This window comes from Jaculus jaculus, chromosome 10, assembly GCF_020740685.1.
Source record: "Jaculus jaculus isolate mJacJac1 chromosome 10, mJacJac1.mat.Y.cur, whole genome shotgun sequence".
Classification (NCBI taxonomy): domain Eukaryota; kingdom Metazoa; phylum Chordata; class Mammalia; order Rodentia; family Dipodidae; genus Jaculus; species Jaculus jaculus.
In genome coordinates this window covers 115,743,552-115,766,394 of record NC_059111.1, presented here as the reverse complement: position 1 = coordinate 115,766,394, position 22,843 = coordinate 115,743,552, and the positions used below count along the sequence as shown (strand labels likewise).

General features: G+C 40.4%; 1 protein-coding gene across 15 annotated transcripts in view; it reads right to left on the bottom strand.

Moving 5' to 3' along the window:
* The window catches only part of Kmt2c (lysine methyltransferase 2C), a 326,532-nt gene that overhangs the window by 119,421 nt on the left and 184,268 nt on the right, over positions 1 to 22,843 (bottom strand). For 12 of the 15 annotated variants that reach the window (XM_045160005.1, XM_045160010.1, XM_045160012.1 and 9 more), the window contains exons 10-14: positions 10,677 to 10,846; positions 9,894 to 10,048; positions 8,774 to 8,887; positions 7,354 to 7,431; positions 5,593 to 6,308 (exon numbers count right to left, since the gene is read on the bottom strand). In XM_045160005.1, coding sequence (XP_045015940.1) covers positions 5,593 to 6,308; positions 7,354 to 7,431; positions 8,774 to 8,887; positions 9,894 to 10,048; positions 10,677 to 10,846 — 1,233 coding nt within the window. The remainder of the gene's footprint in view (positions 1 to 5,592; positions 6,309 to 7,353; positions 7,432 to 8,773; positions 8,888 to 9,893; positions 10,049 to 10,676; positions 10,847 to 22,843) is intronic. The other 3 variants (XM_045160009.1, XM_045160017.1, XM_045160013.1) reach the window with 2 other exon arrangements.

Here is a 22,843-nt window from a genome sequence, read left to right as displayed (position 1 = left end):
TAAGCTGAAAAACTCTTCCTGGTAGACCAGCTGACAGAAACCTGGAAAAACCCAGATGTGGTGGTACACGCCTTTAATCCAGCACTTGTGAGGTAGGTAGGAGGACTGCTGTGAGTTCAAGGCCACCCTGAGACTACATAGTGAATTCTAGGTCAGCATGAGCTAGAGTGAGACCCTACCTTGAAAGAACAAAAGGGGGGAGGGGACTGGAAAAAACTATGCTGCATAAAGCTAAGAGAAAAGTTATAAGTGGAGATAAACAACAGTGGACACTTCAAGCCTTAAGTTTGGCCAAGCAGGGCAAATGGGCCAATGGGTGTAACAGTGGTGTATCTATTATGGGGGAAACCAACCACTCTCTAATTGGACTGAAGGTCTATTCCACAGGAGTGAACACATGCTTGATAGTGAAATCCTATGACAGAGGAGGTTATAAGCCCTAGAGGTGTTAATGCCTACTGGTGTCTGAGTAAATGCATTTATTATGCCAAGTAAGTACTTCTCTTAATGTTCACACCCATATGGTAATGCTACTCTCACTTTTGGCTAGAGAAGTTTCTCTTTTCAGATGGTTGTGACCTCTTGGATGACAAAAAAAGGCACATAGTGCTAAGAAGACATGACAGAGAAGGGCTCAGCACTGAAACAAGGTCCATTGCAGAGGAGGTGGCAAAAAGAATGTTAAGAGCCAAAAGAAGGGTAGGACTCCTTACATTGCATTCTTCTAACACAAAATGGTCTGGATATCCATGATTTCACAGTACTTAGCATTATCTACACAAGACCCTCATAATAGGAGGAAAAGATGATGACATCAAAATAAAAGAGATTGAGATGGGGGAGGAGATATGATGGAGAGTGGAGCTACAAAGGAGAAAGTGAGGAGGGAGGGAATTATCATGGTTTATTGTCTATAATTATGGAAGTTGTCATTAAAATAAATGTTTTAGGGCTGAGGAAATGGCTTAGTGATCAAGGCATTTGCCTGCGAAGCCTAAGGCCACTGTTCAATTCCCCAGGACCCACATAAGCCAGATACACAAGGGGACATATGCATCTGGAGTTCATTTGCAGTGGCTAGAGGCCCAGGTGTGCCCATTTTCTCTTTCTCTCTCAGAGACAAAATCTTTGGCATTACACATCTGACAGAAAATTAATATCCAGGACACACAAAGAACTAAAACACAAGAAATCAAATGAAGCAATCAAAAAAATAAGCTATAGAACTGAATAGAGAGCCATATGGCCAATAAGCATCTAAAAATATGTTCTATATCCTTAGCCATCAGGGAACCATAAATTAAAATCACTTTGAGATTCCATCTCACTCCTGTCAGAATGGCTAACATCAAGAAAACAAGTAATAGATGCTGGCAAATGTGTGGGAAAAGAAGAACCTTCCTACATTATTGGTGGGAATGTAAACTGATACAGCCATTGTGGAGGTTACGGAGGTCCCTGAGACAGCAAAAAGCAGATTTACCATATGACCCAGCTATACCACTCACAGGTACATACCCTAAGGACTCATCTCACTACTTAGAGATACTTGCTCATCCATATTTAGTAATGCTTTACTCACAATAGTTAGGAAATGCATCAGTCTAGATGCCCTTCAACTGAAGAACAGGTAATAAAGATGGGGTACATTTACACAATTGAGTTTTAGCCAGTGGTAAAGAAAAATGAAATTGCCAGGTGTGGTGGTGCATGCCTTTAATCCCAACTCTCAGGAGGCTGAGGGGGAATTATGAAACTTGCAGGGAAATAAATGGGTCTGGAAAGGATTATACTAAGTGAGGTAACCCAGGCACAGATAGTCAAATGACACCAGATGTTCTCTCATACGTTGGGGCTGGAGAAATGGCTTAGTGGTTAAGATGTGCCTAATCTGACAGTGACTCATCATCTCTTGCCTTAGCCTCCTTGTTATCTGATTTCCTGACTGATTTTTTTTTTTTAAATTTTTTGAGGTAGGGTCTCATTCTAGCCCAGGCTGACCTGGAATTCACTATGTAGTCTCAGGCTGGCCTGGAACTCATGGTGAAACTCCTACCTATGCCTCCAAGTACTGGGATTAAAGACATGCATTCCCATGCCCAGCCCTTGCCTGAATGTTTTTATTTAATATTCTGTGACATATTTTCTTAAGATTAGTGTAAATATTTCAATAAAAATTCTTAGAAGAATCTGGCACTATTATTTGATAATTTTAGGTAACTAGTAAGAAAACTTCATTTTTGATCTTTACTTTTCTACCATTTCTTGTTAATGTTATATATATGGAAAACTCATAGCAGTTCTGCCTCTGCCTCCTGAGTGCCTTTAATCCCAGCACTCAGGAGGCAGAGGCAGAACTGCTGTGAGTTCAATAGAGTGGGATCCATGTTAGCTGCCTTGAAAGGGGAGGGGATGTATCCTGAATAGTACTGGGTTAATATATTAAAAAAATAATAGGGCTGGAGAGATGGCTTAGCGGTTAAGCGCTTGCCTGTGAAGCCTAAGGACCCCGGTTCGTGGCTCGGTTCCCCAGGTCCCACGTAAGCCAGATGCACAAGGGGGCGCACGCGTCTGGAGTTCGTTTCCAGAGGCTGGAAGCCCTGGCGTGCCCATTCTCTCTCTCTCTCCCTCTATCTGTCTTTCTGTCTGTGTCTGTCGCTCTCAAATAAATAAACAAAAAATTAAAAAAAAAATAATAGAAGAAACAGAAACACACTTCTTTAATTTAGGGCTCTTCCAGAGTTAAGGTCAAACACTATCCTCACAGGCAGTTTTAAGTGGCCTCAGGTGGGAGCACTATCAAGTTGTTTCAAAGCAAGGAGGCTCAAGTCTGAAAGTGCAGGACTCTGGAGGCTGAGGGAGGGAGACAGGGAGTACCAAACCAGGCTGGGCTATAGTCAGACCAAACTGCCTCCCTCTAAAAGCTTATGATACAGTAATCTTCATAGGACACAAGAATCCTAACCAAAAATAATAGGTGACACTCCAATTTCTGCTGCTAATGTTCTGAGGAGTCAAACTATATATCATATAAAACTATTTATTTTTATTTATTCTATTTATTTGAGAGAGAGAAGGAATGAAAGAACGGGCATGCCAGGGCCTCTAGCCACTGCAAACAAACTCCAAATACATGCACCACTTTGTGTATCTGGTTTATGTGGGTACTGGGGAATCAAACTGTGGGTCCTTCAGCTTTGCAGGCAAGCGCCTTAACCATTAAGCCATCTCTCCAGCCCAGAAACCATTTTTTAAAAATAAGGATTATACTAAGTGAGGTAACCCAGGCCCAAAAAGCCAAGCGCCACATGTTCTCCCTCATATGCAGATCCTGCCTACAGATGATTGGGCTTCTGCGTGAGAAGGAAAATACTTAGTAGCAGAGGCCAGTAAGTTGAAAAGGAGATATAAAGGGAAGAGAAAGGAAGGGAGGAGGGTACTTAATAGGTTGGCATTGTATATATGTAAGTACAATGATTGAGATAGGGAGGTAATATGATGGAGAATGGAATGTCAAAGGAGAAAGTGTGGGGGGGAGGGTATTACCATGGGATTTTTTTTATAATCATGGAAAATGTTAATAAAAAATAAATAAAAAAATAACAAAGAGACTTATTGAAGGGGGAAAATGATGTGAGAAGCAAAAAAAAAAACAAAAAAAAAGTGGAAAAAAGACAAATATCAAAAACAATATTCAAGCCAGGCATGGTGGCACACACCTTTAATCCCAACACTCAGGAGAACACAGGTAGGAGGATCACATTGAGTTCAAGGCCACCCTGAGACTACATAGTGAATTCCAGGTCAGCCTGGGCTAGAAAGACCCTACCTCGAAAAACCACACACAAAATAAATAATACATACATAAATAAGACACCAAGAAAAAAAAAACCCAGATTAAAAAAAAAAAGTGTTTTAGGCTGGGGAGATGGCTCAGATGTTAAAGGCACTTGCTTGCAAAGCCTGACAACCTGTGTTTGATTCCCCAGTATCCACGGAAATCCAGATCAATATGGTACATATGTCTTGAGGTTGTTTATAGTGGCAGGAGACCCTGTCTTGCCCATACTCACTCTCCCTGTGCCTCTTCCTCTTTCTCTCCCCCTCCCTTCCTCCTTTCCTCCTTCTTCCTCTTTCCCCTCAAATAAATAAATAAAATATTTTTAAATAAATAAAAATGTTTTACTTATATGTCTCTGCACAGAGCAAGAGCTGGTCCATAGGACCCTTTGTTTTTCATGTGTTTGCCTTTATAAAATAGAATACACCCAGGGTTTATAATTCCAAATTTAGTTGGTCAAGACTAATAAATTATTCCTGTAAAAAGGCAAATATACGGGCTGAAGAGATGGCTCAGCGGTTAAGGAGTTTGCCTGCAAAACCAAAGACCCTCAGTTCGATTCCCCAGGACCCACATAAGACAGATGCACAAGGGGGCACATGCATCTGGAGTTCATTTGCAGTGGCTAGAGGCCCTGACATACCCATTCTCTCTCTGTCTATCTCTCTCTCTCTCAAATAAATAAATAAAAGTTAAAAAAAACTTAAAAGGCAAATATAATTACTGGAAGTAATTTAAATCCTAAGACTTAAAATTCTAAATAATTAGTATGACTAAACTGTTGTCTGTCTGATATCTTGCCATTTTTAAATAACAGTTCTTTCAGAAAGCAGCAATTGTGTAGAAAAATAAATAATTTGTAACTGCATTATCTTCATTTCTACATGAAGTCTCACTTACATCCACTTAAAAAGAACTGAAGTCATCCCTAAGATGTAGAACCAGCACTGCTTAAAAACAAAAATATGGTCTGGGGAGATGGCTCAGCAGTTAAGGCGCTTGTCTGCAAAGTCGAAGAACTCATGTTTGAATCTCCAGATCCCATGTAAGCCAGACACACAATGGCACAAGTGCACAAGGGGACACATGTCTGGAGTTCATTTGCAATGACTAAAGGCCCTGGCACACCCATTTTCTCTCAAAATAAGTTTTAAAACTTACAAAACAAAGATTACAGGGAAACAAACATCAAAACTAGAAATTTTCAGTATAAAAATTCCTTTGTGAATCTTGATGCTTATGCAATTAAAATATATACACTGGCCAGCATGGTGGTGCACATCTTTAATCCCCGCATTCAGAAGGCAGAGGTCAGAGGATCACCATGAGTTCAAGGCCACCCTGAGACTACATAGTGAATACCAGGTCAGCCTGGGCTGGAGCGAGACCTGCCTTGAAAAACCAAAATAAATAAATTAATAGATAGATAGATAAAATATATACACTGGGTATCATCAATAACTATAGAAAAAGTAAGTGTTAGTTACTAGATACCTAAAACTTTTTTTACAAGTATATGATTACTGAGGAATAAAGCTAAAACTTTTTTTTAAGTGTTGAGAGCTATCATTGAATGGACCACAGTTTTGTATGTTGGTCTTAACTTTTTTCTAAATAATGGCAAAACCACATCATGACAAGATTACATTTGAGTTCTGTGGATGGAACAGACTGCTTTCCATATCAAACCCAGATTATCTCATATAATTACTCCTACAACTTTTCTGTCAGCATCACTAATACCACCCTACCTGTTTGGATCGAGGTCTACCAGGAGAAAATTTTCGTTTGGTAATAGCTGGTTTGCCCATGCCAATTTTTGGAGTGACTGAGATGTAAGTTGTTGGCATGATATTCCCAGCAGAAGAGTTGAGAGTTGAAGGGTAAACATGCAGCAAGTCATGTGAAGGCAAGTCTGAAGAAAGGGTTGGAGAGGAAGACACATTTGCCTTGCTTAGGTCTGCTGCTGATGAAAATGGTGACACTGCAGATGGCAATTTTATCGATCTGTCTCCGTGGCATGAACTACTGTCCGCACAACTCTCAACTGAGGGAGTCATTTCAAAGTCTACATGCCCAGTGCTAAGTTCAGGATTTTCTTTCTGTTCTGTTTCTTCAGGCACCCTTTCTATCACCAATTGTCTCTCACAACGTAACAAAGTACTTCCCTCATGTGGGGACACTAAGGCTTCTGGTGGAACAAGGACAGACTCCGTGGTTGATCTAGGGGGACTGGGCTCTTCATTGAATACCACCATTTTCGGTTCCTCTAACACCCGCAGTTCCTCTTGCTGCCCAACCACTGGATGTGTAAGGATATCAACGTTTTCTCTCACTTCCATTTTGTCTTCGTTTTGATCTTGATCACAAATACTTGTTACTTTAGAAGGCATTTCTATTTTTTCACTATAAATTTCATAAGAAATCTCATTTTCCACTTCAAGATTCATTTTATTGGGGGATGATCCTATAAAATTTAGAACACACATAATGTTAATGTACAAACTTCAACTAAAATTCCTAACTATAAATAGGATTATATAGTAAAAGGAAAGAATGGTCTAGAAAGTAAAAATATTCTGCAGACACATAGTTGTAACATAACTTCTGAATGAGTAATGACCACATCTAAAAGACTTACTAGCAATCTGGAGAGATCGCTTACCAGTTTAGGTACTTACCTTCAAAGCCAAAGAACCCCTGGTTCAATTCCCTAGGACTCTCATAAAGCCAAATGCACAAGGTGGTACATGCATCTGGAGTTCATGTGCAGAGGCTAGAGGCCTTGCAGTGTCCATGCATACTCTCTCCCCTCCTTTCCTCCTTCCCTCCTTTTTGAAAACATTTTTAATAAAAGGTCTACTAGCCACACCAACACTTATTTTGCTAATGAGCTATCCAACACATTATATATAACCCTTGTTTTTTCTCATTGCTATAACCTAAGATACTAATCTTGACAAGTCTAATTAAAAGTCTCAGTTGGCATATGCAGTCTAAGTGGCTCTATAAAATAACTCTTCTGAAGATAAAGAAGGCATTTACCCAAAATGCCCTCAATGTCACATAGAAACATTACTTTCATTTACTATTTGCCCATAAGTGATTAAAATTTATCTATATTAAATCAAAATGAAATCTCATTTTTACTTTATTGAAAGAATACATGAGGATTAAAGAAAAATAACAGATCTGATATTACTAAACATGTTTACAAAAAAAAAAATCTTTATACATAAATGATCCATTGAGTGAGACCCACCCCCAAAGAAAAAATAGAAGTCTTCTACATCCTGAGAACTTTAAAAAAAATGCCTTAAGATGTAATGTGTATACAGTAATTGCAAGAATGTCTCTGGGATAATTTACATATGCATCTGGCTTTACTGAACCCAAGTCGTTTTAGGCTTGGCAGGCAAGCATCTTAACCATTGACCCATCTCTCCAGCCCTGGGATAATTTATTTGAAGAGTTGACTCAATCAAATTAAACAATTTGAACACACTGCTTACCAGATGTGAGAAAACCGCAAGTGTTGAGACTTTCTGGTGGATTGCTTTTCTGCTGCTCTTCAGGGTGGACTTGACCTGCTGCAGACAACCTATTATGGAATCTCTAAGCAAGGAGTCAAAATTTCCCTAACACCAATTCCTCAACAGTAACTGAATCACGATTTCACCTTACTACTTTACCTATAAAATGCCAATTCCCAAAATAAGCACAAAACATATTATTTATTACTAAGCAGCATACAAAGAAAATTCAGTATCTGCTTATATGCTACAAGATCTACTCCAACTTTACTATTTTTCTTCAGGTTACATCTTTATGAAATATAACTTCTAATGAGAGTTGTTAAAGGTCAGTTTACCTCCACAAGCACCAAAGCTTTTTATATGTTCATTCAGAAAATGTGATTTAACTTTATAACAATATTAAAGTCTTTTAAATAAGCTCATGATTTCATTTAAGAAGCAGCTCCCCCACACATGAAATTGTACTAATATGGACCTCTTCAAGTTCAAGAACAGCAACTGTCAATGCTGCAAAAACTTAGGGGAGGGCCAGGTGTGGAAGTGCACGCCTTTAATCTCAGCACTCGGGAGGCAGAGGTAGAAGGATTGCTGTGAGTTGGAGGCCAGCCTGAGACTACAGTGTGAATTCCAGGTCAGCCTGGGCTAGAGTGAGACCCTACCGTGAAAAACAAAACAACAAAACACCTTAGGTGAAGCACCAATGAACTAGCCTTCCTTAGTACTGCTGAGATGGCCTAATACATTAAGCGTCTTAGAGCTCAGCATGAAACCCTCACAATCTGTAACAGCTCAAGTTAGCAATTATAAGTACCAAAGTACAAAAAGAAAACACTGAATTGATTTTTAATGAAATTACTTGATACCTAAATCAAGTACATACTTATGATTAAAACTAGATTATAATTCAACTATAAATATATTGCATGCCCTTTCTCCTGTTAATTTATGCCTTAGATTATTTTTTCTTGATTCTTTTTCCCCCAAGGCAGGGTCTCATTCTAGCCTAGGTCAACCAGAAACTCAATCTGTAGCCCCAGGCTGGCTTTAAACTCATGGCAATCCTCCTATGTCAATTTTTTTCTTACAAAGCTCCTATCTAAATAATTTCCAAAGTGTCCATGCCTCAGTCCATTTTATTAAAATATTTATTTATATATTTCCAAGGGAGGTGGGTGTAGAAGATGAGAATAGGCACACCAGGGTCTCTTGCCACTGCATACTCCAGATGCCTGTGCCACTTTGTGCAACTGGCTTTACGTGGGTACAAAGGAACTGAACTCAGGCTATCAAGCTTTGCAAGCAAGTGTCTTTAACTACTGTGCGATCTATCCAGCCCCTCTCAGCTCATTACATTTTCTTCAAAAGACAGTACATCTATCATCAAAAAAGTGCTTACCATCTGGAACAATTCCAGGTGTAGATTCATGATGAGTGACCTCTTTGTTAATTGCTTGCTGCAGAAATACCATTTGGTCTTCAGGTCCTTCAACTTCCATTCCATTGTTGTAATCTTAACAGGAAACGATTCTTTAGCTCAGGGTTGCCATTTGTTTTCAAGCTAAGTCAATAATTGGGATCTTCTTCTAGTGGGATCAATTACCAACAGAAATGCCCAAAGGATTTTCTTCAGATTTTTCTTTTTGAACTAAATACATATCTACATTTAAAATTCGTGACAATCATAATACTTTAAAAGGTAACTAATAATGTATTAATTCAAGATATGCTTTGCAGGCAGGGATCCTTGGTCAGTGGCAAACAAGGCCCTAGGGTTTGATCCCCATCACCACCAAAACAAAAAAGAAAGTATTTTTATATGCCTATATATAGGTAAGAGGTATTTGCCTGTTTTAAAAGGGTATTGTACTTCTGCATATCATGGCATGGTATCCTTAAAATGGTACCTGTCCAGATGCCTCTACTTAACCCCTCTTGTAGAAGATAAAAGGTGTCCAGTTACACTGATAAAAATGAAAATTTTGGTAGGCTATCTTGTTATTATATTTAAAACAACATGATATCCATTAAAAACACTGTCTTCTTGAATAAAATTTTAGGTTCAAAGTAATAATAAACATTTAATAAGTACATTACAAAACCAAATGTGTTCATAGTGAGATAACCCAGGCCATAAAGAACAAACTAGGCCACAGTAGGAACCACTGGCTTGAAGAACTCACTATCACCCACCATATCTAGACTGCAAATCTGAAAGAAGCTACACTCTAATCACCAGATTGAGATGATAAAGATTAAGAAAAATATAGAGACTTATAGACTTAAAGGTTGAGAAACTGAAAGCCAAGCGAGGCAGGAGCCGCCAACAATCCCAGCTCTTGGGAGGCTAAAGCAGGTGTTTCATTAATTCAAGGCTAACTTGGAATACATAGGGAGGCCCTGACAGAAAATGGAAAAGGAAGTGAGACTGAGAAACTGAGAGTAAAATGGGATTTGAGTCACAGGACTCTTTCACTGTAAGTAAAAGCACAAACGATCGTGCTCATCCTCTCACTTACCTGCAGTGGTGAGCTCAGCCATGTCTACTTCATTTGCTGGCTGCAGGGGATCCATCTCAGCTCCTAAGTGTTTACAATACATGCAGATATACTCTTCTTTGAGCTGAGAATCCAATTCATTATCTGTTGGTTTGTCACATTCTAAGTGAACCCATCTGCAGTGATAAGTATATTTAAATAAAAACTTCTAATTTAAAGCCGAGTTAGTATCTAAGAAAGGGAAGACAACTGCTACAAGCCGAGTGTGAATGGGTTAAGGAAAAGAAGAATGGTTACAAGGGTATGCAACGGTCAAAGGTTTTCAAAACAAAGGTGGCATTTGTAGATATCATTTGAATGGTGCCGATATATTTCCCCTTCCATAGTTTTCATGTATTTGTTATTTATTTATTTCCAAGCAGAGACAGAGAGAAACAAAGAGAGAGAGCACCAATGGGTGCAGCAGGGCTTCTAGATGCTACAAACAAATTCCAGATGCATGGGCCATTTTGTACATCTGCCTTTATGTGGGTACTGGGGAATCGAACCTGGGTGATTATGCTTTGCAGGCAAGTGCCTTAACTGCTGAGCAATCTCTCCAGACCCTCCTGCCATATTTTAAAAGCATGTCTTTATTTTTCCCTCTGAGCACTGATTTCTGTCTGCGTTCCTCTTATCTTTTGCCCATTCACATTCCTTTACTTTCAGTCATAAAAGCCAGCACACAGTAGGAAGGGATTGCTGAACGACAACAGGAAGCTTAGAGTCAATAAACAGTGAAGTGAAGGGACTGCTGCTCCTTACCTCTTGCACATATTACAATGGAGCATATCTTTCTGTAATTCTGGATGGTAGCACTTTCCACAGAAAGGACATAAGTTATCCTGTTGTTGATAACAAGTGTCACATATCAGACAGTTGTGGTGCCACTGAGGACTAGATCGAGTGCCACACTCTACACAGATTCTGCAATTCTAAACACCAGGAAAATAAAAACAAAAAGCCTGTTACACATCTGTACTTGAAACTCTGATGTAAATCTTAATGAAATCAATGAAATACTTTTAGACTGTCAACTGAACTTTAACTTTCACAACAGTGTAGAACACATATTTTTGAAAGAGCAATTTGTCTTGAATGATGAATGTCTGGCCTCATAAAAACTGCATTAAAACCTCCAGCAACTTTCACATATGGCTGGAAATACTCGAGGAAGTATCTGCATGGAAGAAAGAAGCCAGGGACACCAGACAAACGGGGAATATGCTGCCGCCAGAAAGCACCTCCTCTGTAATGGGCCACCACCGTAGAGAGCAAAATGAGGCCGCATGTTATTTATTCCATTTGCTCCTGGTAGCTTAGGAACTAACAGCAAGGATGCTCACAAAAAACAGTGGGCCTGTTCCATGGGGCTTGGTGCTTGAAACTGAAAATAATCACCCTACACCAAAATTCAATTAACGATTCCTCACATTTTCACAACAGAAGCATGGCTCGAGCCTTACCAAGGCACTGACTGTGTAATACAAGGCTAGTTAAGAGGTCGGCCAGAACCTCCACTGGGTCTTTGTTATCTAGCCTTCAGGTCTTGGTGGAAGTCACTGCTTAGCAGAGAATCTCATAGAGAAACTCAAGCAGAAGGAGAAATGGCTTTTACACTAATATTTTTTGTTTGCTTGTTGGTTTTTCAAGGTAGGATACTGGTCTAGACCAGGCTATCCTGGAATTCTCTACGCAGTCTCAGACTGGCCTCAAACTGACAGAGATCCTCCCAAGTGCTGGGATTAAAGATGTTGTGTCACCATACCAGGCTTTAAATAAATATTTTTTAATTATTTGCAAGGAGAGAGAAGAGAATACGAATGAGACATGAACGAATGAAACATGCCAGAACCTCTTGGCACTGTAAACAAACTCCAGATGCATGCATCACTTTATGCACCTGGCTTCATGGGGACACTGAACAACAGAACCTGGGCTAGCAGGCTTTGCAAGCAAGAGCTTTTAACCATTGAGTCTGTCCAGCCCACAAATCATTTTTTAAGTGTTATCAACACTGAGTCTAGGTTAAGTAGTATGGATGTTATTTTGATATTTCCAACTTTGCAAGTCTAAAATTATTTTCAAATTAAAACTTCTTGTTCATCTTTTAAAAATTTATTTATTTATTTATTTGAGAGGGACAGGGAGATAGAGGCAGAGAGACAGACAGAATGGGTGCACCAGGGCCTCCAGCCAATGCAAACGAACTCCAGATGCATGTGCCCCTTGTGCATCTGGCTTATGTGGGTCCTGGGGAATTGAACCAGGGTCCTTAGGCTTGGCAGGCAAATACCTTAACCACTAAGCTATCTCTCCAGCCCCAAATTAAAATTTTTAAAGAAATGTAAAATACGTAAATAAATTCTTGTAAAAGAAATAGGGGATGGAGAATGGAATTTCAAAGGGGAAAGTGGGGGGGGGAGGGAATTACCATGGGATTTTTTTTATAATCATGGAAAATGCTAATAAAAATTTTTAAAAAAAGAAATAGGGGAAAGAAACTGATCTAAGAATGATTGTTCAGCAAAAGTCTTGGATCTGTTCCCCTAGGAAGCAGTTCCTCTGCACTGGCACCCCCCAAAAGGATATACCTATATTTGTCCACGTAACTCCAGTTCATACAATAGAAGCCAAATAGGATGGGGAGGAAATTCATCTAACAAATGGCTCAAAGGATTAATCTTTCTACTGAAAACTCCGTGGCAGGACGGAGGATCTACAACTAGCATGTGTGAGACACTGGTTTCAGACCCCAGCACTGAGGAAAAACATGATGGGTAACTGGGTATTCACAGTGTACCAGGCATATGCTAGGCACTTGACAAGCCTCATTTCACAAAAGCCAATATACATCCCTGTGAAGAAAATGCACTCTACACACTGACTGAGGGAAATCAAGTAACTTGCCAAAGATCATATGTTTAGTAACTGAAAAGGCAGAATTCTAACTGTACAGTCTATGTATGTACAAATGTGTGTGTGTGTGTGTATTCATCCTTCATAAAACAGAAATTAAAATTTAATTTTAAGGGGCTGGAGAGATGGCTTAGTGGTTAAGGCATTTGCCTGCAAAATCAAAGGACCTTAGTTCAATTCCCCAGGACCCATGTAAGCCATACACACAAGGGGGCACATGCGTCTGGAGTTTGTTTACAGTGGCTGGAGGCCCTGGTGTGCCCATTCTCTCCCCACCCCCCATCTCTTTCTCTCTCTCTCGCTCTCAAATAAATAAATAAAAATAAAGTTAAAAAAATTAAGAGCTAGGTGTGGTGACACACACCTTTAATCCCAGCACTCAGGAGGCAGAGATAGGAGGATCACCATGAGTTCAAGGCCATCCTGCGACTACATAGTGAATTCCAGGTCAGCCTGGGCTAGAGCAAGACCCTACCTTGAAAAACAAAAAACAAAAAAACAAACAAAAAAAAAAATTAAAACAGGCATGGTGGCACACGACTTTAATCCCAGTACTTAAGAGGCAGAGGTAGGAGGATCGCCATGAGTTTGAGGCCACTGTGAAACTACATAGTGATTTCCAGGTCAGCCTGGGCTAGTGTGAGACTCTGCCTTGATAAACAGCAAATAAATAAATACATTTAAAAAAATAAATTTAAGTATCCAATAGCATTATTAGCAGTACTATGAATAACTGATAACTGTCACTCTGAAAGACAATGACAGACTATCAGAGATCAAATCAGTGAGATTATACCAAAGGACAGTCAAAAGACAAGAAGAAAAACAATTTTCAAGATTCTATACAAAAATTTCAAGGTAATGGGGGGGGAAATAATAAAGAACAAAAGGGAATAAATTTTATAATTTATAAATTTTAAAAAGAAGCTAAATATTTTTTAAGTGGATAAATACTTAAAAACAAAAGGTACTTCTCCAGTCCTTCCAATGTACTTGCCAGAGACTGACAGTAACCACAATGTTCAGGACAAAACTAATTATAATCAGTGCACAACCACTGCTGGATAGAGCCTGGGCACAAACCCAAAGAACTAACAAAATAAGGGTACCCGAACTGGAAAGATGAGTCAGTAATTAAAGGTGCATGCTTGCAAAGCCTGATGGCCCAGGTTTAATGTCCCATGTAAAACCAGATACACAAAGTGACACATGCATCTGGAGTTCATCTGCAGTGGCAAGAGGCCCTGGCATCCTTGCTCACTCTCATTCTCACATTCTCTCTCTCTTCTCCTCTCTCCCCCCCCCACCCTCCTTTGTAAATAAATGAAAAAACAAGCCAGCCAAAGTTTTTGGGAAGGGGGGATGAAAATGAAGTGACTTCTTTAGGAAGAGTGCCAGATGTGGTGGTACACACCTTTAATCCTGGCACTCAGGAGCCAGGAGTGAGGACTGCTGTGAGCATGAGGCCAGCCTTGGACTACAGTGGGAGTTCCAGTCAGCCTGGGATAGAGTAAGACCCTACCTTGCGAAAAGAACAATAAAAGTAATAAACTTGGGAAAAATGGGGGAAAAAAATTCTAACATATAAAGTTCTTGTGATAGTCTACAGGCAACAGTCTTTTTGTGATATAGCCATTTTCAGAAAATTGTCATTTCTTATTAAAAGAGGTTTGCCAAAGCTGTAAAGTAAAATAGAAGGTGTGGTGAATTTGAGGTTAGAGGTGTATTTGAGGGTAATAGAGGAGATATACATACATACATACATACTTACATACACACACACACACACACACACATATATGGAGAGAGGGGGACAGACAGAGGGAGAGTGTGAACCCCCCCCCCCGAGTGCCCAGGCTGGCCTTGAACTGGTGATTCTGCTTCAGCCGTAGCAGTGCTCAGAATACAGGAATGAATTACCATTCTAGGCAAATAATATACTTTTGGCAATGAAAACAAACCAAGGCTTGTAGTTTGTGTTAATTTACTCAAACTAAAAAGAGAGGGATGGAAATAAGTTTAAAATGGGAACTGGGAGAAAGAAAAGTTTATATTTACAACATTTAGGACCATTAGCATTCATAAAATAAGATTATAAATTGCAAATCAGTGTAGGAAGTAAAAGAAGCAGAAAAAAAGAAAATTAAAAGAACTTTTTTGCTGGCATGACTGCACATCCCAGTACTTGGGAGATAGAAGTAGGAGGATCACTGTGAGTTAAAGGCCACGCTGAGAATAGTGAATTCTAGGTCAGCCTGGGCTAAAGTTAAACCCTACCTAGAAAAACCAAACAAAAAGAAAGAAAGAAACAAACAAACAAAAGAAAGGAAAGGTGAGAGAAAGGATGGATGGAGAGGGGAGGGGAGGGGAAGGGAAGCAGAGATGGTGATTGCTATAAATTTCAAGCCAATCTGGAACTACTGGGTGAGTTTCAGATCAGTGTGGGGTAGAGTAAGACCCTAAAAAAAAGTCCAGAGAAACACCAATATTCTCATTACAGCCAATCTAGACAGCTAACTCCATTAATTCTTTCAAAGCCTCCACTTCAGGCCCAGTGCGATGGTGCATGCCTTTACCTTTGCCTTCAATCCCAGCATTAGGGATGATGAGGTAGAAGAGTGCCATAAATGCGAAGCCAGCCTGGGTTAGAGGGAGTTCTACATCAGCCAGGGGTAAGACCCTTTCTCCAAAAAAAACCAGGAGGGAGGGGCGCACACTGGTAATGTGGCTCAGCAATGAAAGGCACCTGCTTACAAAGTTTCCCAGCCCATGTAAAGCCAGACACAAAAAGTGGTGTGTGTGTGTGGCATTCATACAAATAAATAAATGGATATATATTTTAAAACTATACAGTCAGTTTCATTTGTGAAAAGATACAAAATAATAAAATATAGGTGCTTCTGCTAAAAGACATATATTTAAAATGACACAGAAAGATACAACATAAAAGGATGTTAAGAGATCACATACCACTAATAAGCTAACAAGCCCACCATGTGGACATACTGTCAAGCAAAACAAAGTATTGAATGTGTGTGGTAGGGGGTAGGCTAAAGAATAACTTTACACAAATAAAGCCAGGCATGGTGGCTTAATGCCTGTAATCCCAACACTTGGGTTGCTAGGGTAATAAAACTGCTGTATACTGGGGCCAGCCTGGGTTATAGAGTGACTTCCAGGTCACCTGGGATGGACTCAAACCCTGCCTCAATCCCTACCCCTCTAAAAAAAAAAGCACAATATATAAACACTTTTCTAATCTGTTTGCTAATTGACATCTACAAAATAAATGTTTGGTTAAGGAATGAAAACATATGGAGAGGCTAGGCACGCGCCTTTAACCCCAGCACTCGGGAGGGAGAGAGGATCGCCCTGAGTTTGAGGCCATCCTGATACTATATAGTGAAATCCAGATCAGCCTGAGCTAGAGTGAAACCTTACCTTGAAAATCAAAAACAAACAATAACAAAAAAAAAACCATAGAGAGCATAAAATTATAAAAATCATATTGATAGAACCAACTAAAGTGGTTAATTATGTTTCTAGTCAGTCAAAAAAAGGAAGTTAAGGACTTCATAACAAATTAAAAGTAATAAACACAAATTAGTCACTATTTCAGGTATGAAAACATTTACTTATAAACCTACAGCCCACAACCCATAACCCCACTACGCAAAGAAAGGAGGAAAACTACCACAAGTCCATGGCCAGCATGGTCCACATACCAAGTTCCAGACCAGCTACTGCTACATTATGAGATTGTCTCAAAAGCCAAAACCACAAATAAACCAAATAAATATTTCTTACATTACACACAAACAAAAAAAACCCCACACTGCTTATGTTCTCTCTGATTGAATGCAATTAAAACATGAATTAACACATTTCAGCACAACCAGAAAAAAAAAGAAAGAAAAAAAAGACTATGTGGGGGGGTCCCAAGCTCTCAGAGCCCCCTCCTCTCTAAAGAGTCTGTGCTCATTTTGTTTCTTCCCCTCTTCCTCTAGAATAAACTTTATTCTCTTAAAATAAAATTTAAAAAAGACTATTTGGGTCAGCTATATGTAGTACAAATGGATTCAGGTGCAACCAAACTTATAATTGACAGCAAATTCAGTCCTTAGCAATGTTATCTCCTAAAGAAAGCAAAGGAAAGGAATTACAAATTCAACTTTGTATTTCAGAAAGGCTTTAAGGCCAGCCACAGCACTTACAGAAGATAAAAGTATCCACAGACCGATCTGATCTGTCAAGCAGGAAGTTCAGCTTCTCCTAAGCTTTGCCAGGAGGACTCATAGTCAGTCAGGCAAGGTACAGGAAGGACCAGAGCCAGAGCAGCCTGATCAGCCCAAGGCCCCGCCCCCACGCATGACTCCACCTGAGTGGGGCTCCTCTGAAAGTCCTTGTTCCAGGTGAGAAACATCTCCACGCAAACACCACCTACAAGGCCTCACTGGGTGGGGCCCACCCTAGAACAGGGGATGCTACCTACAGTCCCAGGGACCCATGAGGTCTCCCTTGGCAACCCGGCCCACTGCACCCCTGGACCTGAGTGCCCTCTTTGCCAGGGCCCTGCATCTCCTTGCTCTAAAGACATATGAAATGCACTTGAAAGGAGGCCCAGGGATACCGCAGCAGCGCCTGCCCTCTCCAAGGCCGCCAGGAAAACTCTCCAGTTGGCTCCACCGTCCTCCATCCCAGCAGCCAGGGAAGCCTCACCAGGGAAGCTGCTCCATGGCCTCAGTGTCAGGGGCTCCCTCAACCCATCCACTTCCAGGCCCTTCTCAATGCCACGCCTAGGAAAATGCCAGCGGCACTGTGATGCACAAGGCAGTAAGTAGAAGCCCTTTTGTGAGCCAACGGGACAAGAACTTCCAACTACCAGGGAGGTCACAGAATGCAGCATTCCAAAACCTAAGATGTGGAATTTTCCATAGAATTACTAAAGCTGGAATGGTGGGAGACACTTGTAATCCCAGTACACAGAAGCCAAGGCAGGAGGAACATGAAGCCAGCCTGAGCTAAGAAAGTGGGGGGTAGCTTATGAAAATGGGAGGATGCTAATCAAAACTTAATACAAAATTTAAGTGCTTACACTGATATCCACACTAGTCCCAACTGTTACAAAGGCAGGAAAGAAGGAAGAGGTTCCACACCAGAAGCCGTCTGAATGGCACAGCCACGCACACCAGCAGTCAGTCACTTTTGTTTATTCAAGTCAGGGTCTCAGGGTCTCTCTTTGTACCTGACTACTTACAACAGTAACTGCAAACCTGCACATCAGTGAATTAAACTAAGGAAAGTCTGTTAAGTCTGTATTTTAGAAGCAAGGAAATTATAGCCCAATATTGTAGATTTTAGTTCTCAGAGTCTACCAACAAAAGCCTTCACACAACATGACACTCCCTTCTGCCTGTGTTCAAGAACAGCAGGACTAACCCAAACTAGAAAGCAAGGCAACAGCATTACCAAATACTATTTTTATACAAAACTTTCATGAAAGAACACTGTCTGGGCTGAGGCTCCTTGGTAGAGCATTCACTTATGTTGTTTGAGGCCCAGTGCTCAGTCCAGGGGGAGCAAGGCATCCATATCACATGACGAAAGTCAAAGAGTACTTGGACCTGAAGAAACATTATTCCATTACTCAGGCTTGGCAATTTAGGATCAAAGAACATTTGTTAAATTTCATTACTACTATACTTAATTATATTTACTTTGTAAAAATCTATTTGACTTTATTTTTTTAAATTAAGATTGTAATAACTGAAGTCAGCATTGGGAAAAATAAAGTATAGATCTGGAGTCCTTCATTTCTTTGAACTTACATTCTAACAGAAATAAGAAGTACACCAAGAAATATTTCTTAATTAGTTTAGAGTGCCACAAAGCCCTTATTACTTCAAGTAAGGATGTAACTGGGGTGCCAAAGATAACACAATCCATTAAAATAAGACACACACAGCGAGTATTAGTCCCTATTCTACACCTAATTTATTTATTTATTTTTTTAGTTTTTCGAGGTAGGGTCTCACTCTAGCCCAGGCTGACCTGGAATTCACTATGTAGTCTCAGGGTGGCCTTGAACTCACAGCAATCCTCCTACCTCTGCCTCCCAAGTGCTGGGATTAAAGGCCTGTGCCACCACACCTGGCTTTTTTTTCTTAGTTTTCTTTTTCCTATTCTACATCTAATATTTACTTAGCCAGTAAGTTTTCACCTATCCCAATTTAAAATTGATTAATTAGCGAATATTGATTTCAAAAAAAGCACATGAAATAGGTTTTTGTTTGTCTGGTTGGGCTTTTGTTTGTTGCGCAATAAACCCCAGGCTGATCTGGAACTTACTCTGTACTTATAGGCTGGCCTTAAACTCACAGTGATCCTCCTACCTCTGCCTCCCAAATGCTGGGATTAAAGCCGTGTGCTACCAGGCCCAGCACTCTTTTTTAGAATCACTTCTTATGACTGACTAGACAATCTAGAAAACTTGAAAAGAAAGCTATAAATATTGTTTGCAAATACCTTCTAAGAAACATTAATTTTACTTAGTAGGTTAAGAACTGAAGATAAACCAGGACTGGTAGCACACACCTTTAATCCCAACACTCAAGAGGATCACTGTGAATTTGAGAACACCCTGAGAGTACATAGTGAATCCCAGGTCAGCCTGGGATAGAGTGCAACCCTACCTTTAAAAAAAAAAAAAAAAAAAAAAAAAAAAGCGCTGGAGAGATTGCTTAGTGGTTAAGCTCTTGCCTGTGAAGCCTAAGGACCCCGGTTCAAGGCTCAATTCCCCAGGACCCATGTTAGCCAGATGCACAAGGGGGCACACGTGTCTGGAGTTTGTTTGCAGTGGCTGGAAGCCCTGGTGCGCCCATTCTCTCTCTATCTCTCTCTCTCCCTCTTTCTCTGTCTGTAGCTCTCAAATAAATAAACAAAAAAAAAAAATTAAAGAAAAAAAAAGGAGGAGGAAGAAGAGATAAACTTGAGGAATTCTTATCTTCTATTTTTTGGGGGGGATACACACGCAAGCACATGTGTACATGAATGCTATGGGATGTATGTGATGGTTAGAGGGATTTTACCTACTGAGCCACCTTCCCAGCCCATATCTTCTCTTGTCACTGAAAAAAAAAAAATTAAATACTGCTTGAGAGGTAGCTCAATGGTTAGAGCATTTACCTAGCATGCATGAACCTTGGGTTCAATTCCCAGAACCCTATAAACCAGGCATAGTGGTACATATCTATAGTTACAGTACAAAGGTGGAGGAAGGAGGATCAGGAGTTCAAGGTCATCCTCAGCTACATACGAAGTTTCAGGTCAACCTGGGCTACATGAGAATATGCCTCAAAAAAGTTACTTATATGCTGAAGAAATCGCCCAGTGGTCAAAGGCACTTGCTTGTAAAACCTGCCAACCTGGGTTCAATTACTCAACATCATGTAAACCTAAGAGCTGGTGTTTATTTACAGTGGCAAGAAACCCTTATGCAGCCGTCCACATGTGCACACAAATATACATGAACAAATGAAACTGTTTCTTAAAAAGGAAAAATAGTAGCTGGGCGTGGGTACACGCCTTTAATCACAGCACCTGGGAGGCAGAGGTAGGAGGATCACCATGAGTTCAAGCCACACTGAGACTATATAGTGAATTCCAGGTCAGCGTGAGCTAGTGTGAGACCCTGCCTCAAAAAACCAAAATAATAATAATAAAATAAAATAACTAAATAGGTAAATAAATAATAAAAGGAAAAAGAAGTATAAAGTACCTCAGAACTTATTTGAACCAGACATGGTGGCTCATACCTATAGCCCCAGTACTTGGTAGGCTGAGAAAGATGGACCTCCATGAGTTCAAGACCAGCCTGGAGCTAGAGAGTGAGTACAGGTCAGCCTGGGCTAGAAAGCCTAGCTCAAAAGGGAGGGGGGCTGGAGAGATGGCTTAATGATTAAGGTGCTTGCCTGCAAAGCCTAAGGACCCAGGTTCAATTCCCCAGCACTCACATAAGCCAGATGCAAAAGGTGATACATGCTGCAATTCATTTGCAGTGGCTGGAGGCCCTGGTGTCCCAGTCTCTCTGTGTATCTTGATTACTTAATAACATGTAAGTCCACATGCATAAAGTGGCACATGTGTCTGGAGTACATTTGCAATGGCAAAAGGCCCTGATGTGTCTATGCACACTTGTGCTCGCTCGTACTCACTCGTCCTCTGTCCCTCCCTCCCTCTCTCAGTTATTTTTTTAAAAATAAACAACAAGCCGGGCATGGTGGCATACGCCTTTAATCTCAGCACTTGGGAGGCAGAGGTAGGAAGATCACTGTGAGTTTGTGGCCACCCTGAGACTACAGAGTGAATTCCAGGTCAGCCTGGGCTACAGTGAGACCTTACCTCAAAACACCAAAATAAAAAAAAAATAAAAATAAACAACAAAAGTTAAATGCTTTTTGTTTCTGTGTGCTAGGTCATAAAATCTAATTGTGCTATCTGATACTACCCCAAATGCCAAGTAGATACAGCTGACAATGTAGAGACTACAGACCAGTCTACTAACGACAAAGCCATCCACAGTGAGTTCTCAAGGAAGCCAACTTGGAGCATCACAGGCTCACAGAGTTACAAAATCAGAATGGAAAAAAAAAACTTGACCCAAACAATGAAAGTAACTACCAACAATTCTTAGGAAGTATTCTTAGGAAGTGAAGAGTCTGATAGCCTAAGCAACAATACAATAAAATAATCTCTACAGATCTTCTCTAAATTTAAAAGCCAAGGCAACTGGCTATAATACACATGGCAAAATCCCAGCACTGTGGAGGAGGCAAGAGGATGAAGAGTGCTAGACCAGTCTGTACTGCACAGAGATATGAAAGAGAGGAGAGGGGCATGGAAGGAGGGGTAGAAGATTTTAAAGCATCTAAGACTTAATATGATCAATAATCACGTACTTAAACCTCCCCCCCTCCAAAGTAGCACATGATCCCAAACATGTGGTGTGAGTGCATACTAGCCTAGGCACGTGTACAAACACTACATCTGCAGGAACATAAGGCCCCATCAGTCAAAATAACGTGTGATGGACTGTAAACCAAAAGATTTTAAACTATATCTATTTTTCCTTTGCCTCATGTTTTCAGAAGGGTTCTGGGAATATCAATAAGCAATAAAAAGCCAAGCTCTTCCATGAAGCAGCACATGTATGTCAGGCTCTAAGTTTACACCTCATTTTTTTATCTTATTTTTTTAATTTTTTTTAATTATTTATTTGAGAACGACAGACACAGAGAGAAAGACAGATAGAGGGAGAGAGAGAGAATGGGCGCGCCAGGGCTTCCAGCCTCTGCAAACGAACTCCAGACGCGTGCGCCCCCTTGTGCATCTGGCTAATGTGGGACCTGGGGAACCGAGCCTCGAACCGGGGTCCTTAGGCTTCACAGGCAAGCGCTTAACCGCTAAGCCATCTCTCCAGCCCCTATTTTTTTAATTTTTATTTATTTATTTATTTATTTATTTATTTATTTGAGAGCGACAGACACAGAAAGAAAGACAGATAGAGGGAGAGAGAGAGAATGGGCGCGCCAGGGCTTCCAATCTCTGCAAACGAACTCCAGACGCGTGCGCCCCCTTGTGCATCTGGCTAATGTGGGACCTGAGGAACCGAGCCTCGAACCGGGGTCCTTAGGCTTCACAAGCAAGCGCTTAACTGCTAAGCCATCTCTCCAGCCCTACACCTCATTTTAATACTCCACCCCAACTGGCATCAGCAATAGGCAGGTCAACTAACAAGCACTGACAAGAAGGAGCTGCTGGGTATGTGTAAACCTCAAGACACTTGCAGAGTCAGAAAAGCCCCTCTCAAAAGATGACATCAAAATAAAACAGACTGATTAAGATGGGGAAAGGGTATGGTGGAGAGTGGAGTTGCAAAGGGGAAAGTGGGGAGAAGGAGGGAATTACCACAGGTTATTATCTACAATTATGGAAGTTGTCAATAAAAAAAATTA